Source organism: Arachis hypogaea, chromosome 13, assembly GCF_003086295.3.
Source record: "Arachis hypogaea cultivar Tifrunner chromosome 13, arahy.Tifrunner.gnm2.J5K5, whole genome shotgun sequence".
NCBI lineage: Eukaryota > Viridiplantae > Streptophyta > Magnoliopsida > Fabales > Fabaceae > Arachis > Arachis hypogaea.
The window spans coordinates 132794855-132801923 of record NC_092048.1 but is presented as its reverse complement, the minus strand read 5'-3'; the positions used below and the strand labels follow the sequence as shown (position 1 = coordinate 132801923).

The 7069-nt window shown below is 30.7% G+C and overlaps 1 protein-coding gene and 1 non-coding gene across 2 annotated transcripts; one reads left to right on the top strand and one right to left on the bottom strand.

Moving 5' to 3' along the window:
• The first annotated feature begins 267 nt into the window (after positions 1-267).
• Positions 268-349, top strand: TRNAS-AGA (transfer RNA serine (anticodon AGA)). The gene has a single exon. It is a non-coding gene; the product is annotated as a tRNA-Ser (tRNA).
• A 1312-nt stretch (positions 350-1661) lies between these two features.
• On the bottom strand, positions 1662-3372 carry LOC112733690 (pentatricopeptide repeat-containing protein At5g15010, mitochondrial). The gene has a single exon (XM_025782733.3). It carries the CDS (start codon positions 3245-3247, stop codon positions 1784-1786), a length of 1464 nt encoding a protein of 487 aa, XP_025638518.1. The 5' UTR covers positions 3248-3372; the 3' UTR covers positions 1662-1783.
• Positions 3373-7069: the final 3697 nt, after the last annotated feature.

Below are 7069 nucleotides of genomic sequence, written 5' to 3'. Positions count from 1 at the left end.
TATCATTAGTGCACATTCCAACAACTATAGCACATTTAAAACAAAAATATTATTTGTATACTAAAATTAGCCATTATGTATTTTTGTATAAACATGTATTGTTTAATTTATTTTTAATATATATTTTATATTCTAACATACTAATAACTGATTTTAATATACATCTATAATGATTGCATTTAAAATAAAATTTTACTTTGGATCCAAAAAGAACAAACAGTAAAGATGCCGTTAAATAATGTAATGTTCTAAAATATAAGCATCAAAGTGGACGTGCCGGAGTGGTTATCGGGCATGACTAGAAATCATGTGGGCTCTGCCCGCGCAGGTTCGAATCCTGCCGTTCACGGTTTTTTCCTATTTTGCCTATACAACTAAAGTATGGAAAGTTTCATATATACATTTTATACATATTTTTGGGTCATTAATCTAAATATAAAAAACTATTGAATATTATATATTGTTATCCCCTATACGCTACCTTGCACACAAGTATGGCTATGGAGACATAGGAGGAGTATCATCCAGTAGTTTGTACAAGCACAATACCATGAACAAAACAAACACTATGAACAAAAAAAAAATCATAAACAAAATGAGAAGTACCAAGAAACAGAGTTTACATAAATAGTGGAATGATATGTAGTCATAATCTCTTCTTCTATTGACCCCAGACAGCAATACTCCCCAGTTTTGGCCTTCGTTTCCCTAATCCTGGTGTCTTCTGAAATACGTCAAATTTCTTCTTTTGACATTGTCATTTAATCTTTCTGTATTGTTGATGCCTCAGACATTAGTGCAGTACTCATTAGCAGAAATTTTTAGATCACTTATACAGCAACCTTTATCAGAAATATACAATTATCCCTAGTAGCCTAGCTCTAGAGACTTCAAAATTCAAAAACTATGTTACAGATAGCTAAGTACGACATGGCATGGAATCTTGCATCATAAATCAAACTTCTAGCAACAGGGTCTATAAAACAAAAGGCTCTATAATTTAGGTACAAAAATCAAGTAGTCTAGAAGCATGCCACCCTGTATTCAAGTTGAATAAATTCAATCACAAACATTAGGATGAAAGCACAAAATCCAGTTATACCAAACACTTCATAAGGTGGCTAGTGGGATACTGGCTAATCTGTACTTGGCATAATATCAGATGAATAACTGAACTACATTGTCTAGTCGTGACAGCTAAAGACGATTTGAAGACCGCACACAACAAAACTTCAATGTTTCAATTCAATGCTATGCTCTTAGAACACATTCTTATCAACTAGTAATGGCATGTATACTCACCACTAAAAGTAGAAACCAAAAGATTATCATGGCGCCAATCAAAATAAATATGGTTACAACCAAAGAAATAGAAAGACAAATCAATCTGTAAATTAAGTTTTCAAGCAGGGTTTCCCAGGAAATTGCTGATAAATCTCATTGCAGTGTCTCACCAAAGCCAAATTCATGTATAAATTCCTTTTCAACTTGGTCTATATAACATTCGCTCAACACTTCTCAGCGAGCTTGATATTGAACTTCATTTATCTTTTTACCGTCTAACACAATATCCTTGTTTCAATTGACTCTGTGCACTATGCATATATGGTGCATTATGAATATGGGGATCAGAAATAACTATGGTGCATTAAGATATGCAGTTTAGGAATAATCGAAGTATAAAATTACTGAAATTTCGTTTCTGTTGCAAATCTGCAGGTCTATATACATAAAAGATGAGGATTGAAATAAAGATATGCAAGTTCAGCAAACTCCAAGCTACCTAATGAGATCTTTTCCACTTTCTCAAAAGTTCTTCATACACAAATTCTTTCCTCTCTTTGACAAGGCTCTGTTTCAACTTAGACAATGTGGAAGAGGTTACCTTGATTCCCCTTTCAATCATGTCCTCAGCATACTTAACAGCTTCGGGGACCCTACTCAAATCGCGAAGCCCCTGAATCAGAAGATTAGCGGTATCCTTCAAATCCTCCTGGTAATTCTCCCCCATACACTTCCAAACTTTCATGGCCATAAAAGCATCCTCATCGTTAATGTAAGCCCTAACAGCTGCATCGCAATTAGGCCGGTCTGGCACAAACTCGTTCTTTACCATCTCCGCAAAAACCACAGCAGCCTCCCTCAATTTCCTGGCCTTGATCAAGAACCTAAACAACAAGTTATAAGTAAAGGCGTCCGGGAAAGCCCCGTTGAAAATCATGTCATCAAACAACCTCCTTGCCGAATCCATATCAGTGTGATAACAATACAAAGCAATCATGGAATTATACAGCTGAGTATTCGCCTTTAACCCCGCGTTCCCCACTAGAACCTCCCAGAGAAACTCAGCATTCCTAAGATCATGATCCTTCACACACTCATCCAAAGCAACCTTGAAAAACCTAATTCCAGGATAACACTTCCTATCCCTCATGGAATCGAAGAACTTAACGGCCTCTCTAACCCCATTTTCGCTTCTAATCAAAGTACACAGAAAAGAATCATGAGCAGGAACATTAGCAGGGTCCCAACCAACCTCAATCACCATCTCAGCGAAAGTCTCTTTAGCGCAACTGACATTCCCTTCTCTCTCCCAACCTTCCATCAAGATCGCGTAGGAATCAGCGTCGGGGCGAACCAACTTCTTCGCCATCTGGAAGAACTCGTTGGCGTCGCGGGTTCTCGCGTCCCTGCAGACGGCACTGAGAAGGGAGTTGAGTGCAACGACGTCGTTGACGCAGCCGTAGTTTCCCATGACCTCAAAGGTCATGACGGCGTCGTGGACTCTGCCGGCAGCGACGTAGCTGCTGAAGACAGAAGCGAAGGTAGCGAGAGAGAGGAGTCGCTCCTTCTTCATGGACTTGATAGCGTCCCACATGGCATCGAAGAAGCGATTCTTGCCGAGGAGGTCGACTACGAGGTTCCATGAGTAAGGGGAGTGGCAGTCGGAGAGGTGGTGGCGGCCGGACCAGCGGAAGAACTTGACGGCCTGGGAGGGGAAGGCGTAGGAGAGCTTGAGGACTTGCTCGACGTCGGAGGAAGTGACGGAGAGGGAGGAGTCGTGTAGAGATTGCTCGATGGAGTGAGAGGGAGTGGTGGCGATGATGTGGCAGAGGGTTTTGACGGTGGGGGAGAGGGAGGAGGGGGAGTCCAGGTAGGAGGGGAAGGGCTGGGTGCGGCGGTGGTTGGGCTCTGATTCGGATGGTTCGTCCGGGTAAGGGTACGGTCTCTTTCGGGTCGAGCTCATCTCCAACTCAGGCCAGAGCGGCAGTGCTCGTTGCTGGAACCTCGAACAACCCTACAAGCCAATCATAACTTTTTTTTTTAAGTGTTTCTTACGCACTTAAAATAATAAAAAAAAAAAGAACTTAATTAATTATCTCTTTATTATGATATATATATATATATATATTTGACTTTTGTCACAGTGGATGTACTGAAGGTAGAGGAGCGCTTTGAATAAATACCCTTTATTTTTATTAGAAACAAATTAAATGCCTCCAAACTTATTTTTGGCTGTATATGGAAATAGAATGGATGTTATATTTTAATGTGATAATTTTTTGTATTTTTTAAAATTACGGAAGGTACACAAATCGAATTTTTTAATTTATGTTTAAAAAATTTTAAAAATTTGAGGTACACAAATTAAACGATTCAAGAACAAAAATTAGACGGTCCGATTTCTGTATTTTTTAAAAATCAGACGGTTCGATTTATACTTCGTAAATTAAATTATCCCACATTTTAAAAAAATATAACAGTAAATCACAATTTAAAAAAAATACTATTGTTAACCCAATATTAAAAATAAAAATGTGCTTATTTTTCTGTTAATAATACATAGAAAATATGAAGTTGGGAGAAGAGTAACAAAAATTGTATTGTTGTTCTTGTTATATTAATTTTAGCACCATTTTTTTTTCATGTATGATTGTACTGTTTTCAATTTTAGTATAAATTTAATTTTATAATTTTTATTTCTTATCTTTATCAATTTTTGAAGTACTAAATATGTATGATTGAAAATAAATTAACTGTTTTTTTTTAAGTAGAGTCAAACAAAAAATTAATCCTGTAAATAAAAATTGAGTGGAGAGATTTAATATCCACAAATAAAATAAAATAGAAAAAGATAGAAAGGTTATAATATTGTTTTTATTTTAATAATGTTATTTTTTTTATATATTCATATAAAAAGTTAATAGTCAAATTAATACATAAAAAATGATTAGTTTTATATATTTGTCTTTAAAAAAATTTATCAATTAAATTAGTCATTTAAAAATTATAAATTAATTATTTTTATCTTTTAGTCACTTAGTTAGCAGTTTTCGTCAACAATTGATGAAAAATTTAAGTTTGAGTTAGAAATAATGTCAAAACATAATTTTATCAAAACATAAGTTCTACATTTAATTTTATAAATTAAATAATAATTTAATTAATATAATATTTTAATTATTTCTAAATACACATTGCATAAATATATTTGATCTTTTTATATTATATAACTATTTGTTATCTCCGACTTTAAAAAATCCAAAATTTAATTCTTATACCATCTTAGAATGTTATAGTGTGTAAAAATATTTTTAATATCAAAAGTTTTAGTAATAATTCTTTAAATAATAATGAGTTAAATAATAATTTTTAATGAACTTTTATAAATCGTTCGTTTATTCTGTTTTAAATTCATAAATTTGTAAAAATATAATTTTTTTTTTTTAATTTGAACTAAAACACAAAAGTTGAATTTCTATTCTTATTTGTTTTTAGTTTTTTGATATTTCATTTGAATCAAAATGAAAATAATTTTTTTATTGACATTTATGTTTTAAAATTAATGAATAATAAATAAATAACAATAATACGTAAAAATAGTAAATCAAATTAAACTGATTCGATTTAGTGCACAAGTAGTAAATCGAATTAATTTGATTTAATTTACTATTTTTGTAGCATATACATAGTAAATCGAATACGTAAATAGCATAAATCAATTTTTATTCGATTTATATAAAGGTATTTAGGAGAGAACGTGTAATCAATTCTGGTTTAAAATATCTGTGTAATTTTAAATTTCATTCATTTATTAGCATAAATTACTCAAATAATTTATTTATAAGCTACTTTTAATATAAGTCCTTGTATTTTAAACTAATTTTTAAAATAATTTAATTAAATTGTTTATCCAAAATAAATCTAAGTACATTTTGTATCATGTTAAAAAATATATTATGATAAATATATTTTTAAAAATATTATATCTAAAAATATTATATATAGTATTATAAAAATTAGTTTATTTTTAATATTAAATATTGTTGTGTATTTTAAAATATTTTTAATATTAAACTACGAATATCTTTTTTATTATATAATTCTCATGAATAGCTTTCGGCCAAGATATTGGCTTAGTTTTATAAAATTTTTTGAAGGGGTGCTTGTAAGAGTGTATATGGGTCGGTAAAAATTGGATTTGTCTTAATTTAAATTCGATCTTAAATATATATTAGGTCTATTTTTTATATTGTAACTTGGTTCTAGATCCGATGAAATATTGAAATCTAAACATTTTTGAGTTATAATTATGTCGGGTGAAAATTAGGCCTTTAAAATTTTAACAATAATTTATAAAGAAACTTATTTATGATGCACTTATTTATAAAGAAAAAACTTGTTATCGAGAAGTTGATATCTATATTTGAACTTGAATTTGTCTATAAATTCTAATTTGATGTTTATTTGATCTATTTTCTAATTCATCAAGTGTGATAAAAAATAAAACAATAAACTTATAATTAATATAACATAACATTGAAATTAATTTAAAACATATATGCCTTTTTTAGATCCTTTAGGGTGCACATGGATCTAGTGAAGCTAGATTCGTCTTGACCCGGACTCGACCCTAAATAATGACCGGGTCTATTTTTTTATACCCGTATCCAGTCTTAGACTCGGTGAAATCACACTAAATTAGCCCCTAAAATATTCGGGTTCGGGTCAAATCTTCGGACAGGGTCGGACCATGTACACCCCTAGGTGCTTGTACATTTTAAAAACACAAACATCTCATTTTGTGTTTGGTAAATTAAAAAGTTCATGTATTTATGCTTACAGTTTTTAAAAATTAGGGATACTTTTGAAAACACCTAAAAAATAGCTTTTCAAAATTAATTTGTATTCATTAAAATAAAAAAATATAATATAATCTCATACATGAACTAATGTCTAAATTTATTTCTTATATTAATATCTATTATAATATTTTTAAATTTTAAAAATTATTTTATTAAATACACTTGTTGTTGTTTGTACTTATTAAAAATTATTTTTAATTTAATTTACTAAACATAGATAGTACAACTTTTAAAAATGTATTTTTTAAAAGTTAATTTTATAAACTATTTTTAAAAACTAAAAATTTTACCAAACCAAAGTTGTTGCTATGATTACTTGAAATGGATGGAGTGCTATGTCCGATATCTTGAGAATGGGGTGGAGTGGTATATCGTACTTGTAAGGAACTCTAATATTTAAATTAGCAAATATTTTATGCATGTTTTTATGTAGATTAGAGTTGAAAAATGTTTGAATTGAAAGGAGTATTTATACAATTAGATGAATGATTTTGTAACCACTCTTGTAACCTCTCCTCTTATTCTAATAGGTAGTTATCTTCCCTTTTTATTTAGGAGTTGTTGACATCCCATATTTAAATATATGATCTTGCTCGTAGGTGCAGTTAAAGTTCTGTACACCAGGTGGCCCTATAAAGTTGAACACACCGATGAAATAAATTTAATCTTTATATATGAATTTTGTCCATTTTTAGACCTAACTTTTAATTTTAAGCCGGGTATGAACACAAGCCATATAACAATTACAGATATAATAAGACTTGGTTTGATAAAGTTTTAATTTTTTTAAAAGCTGTAGTACATGTGTTTGTTAAAATTAAACTAAAAATGACTTTCGATAAACATAAACACCAAAATTGTATTTAGTAAACAATAAAGTTCCACATTCAAGTAATTTAACCAACCAAGTTAAACCAAATATT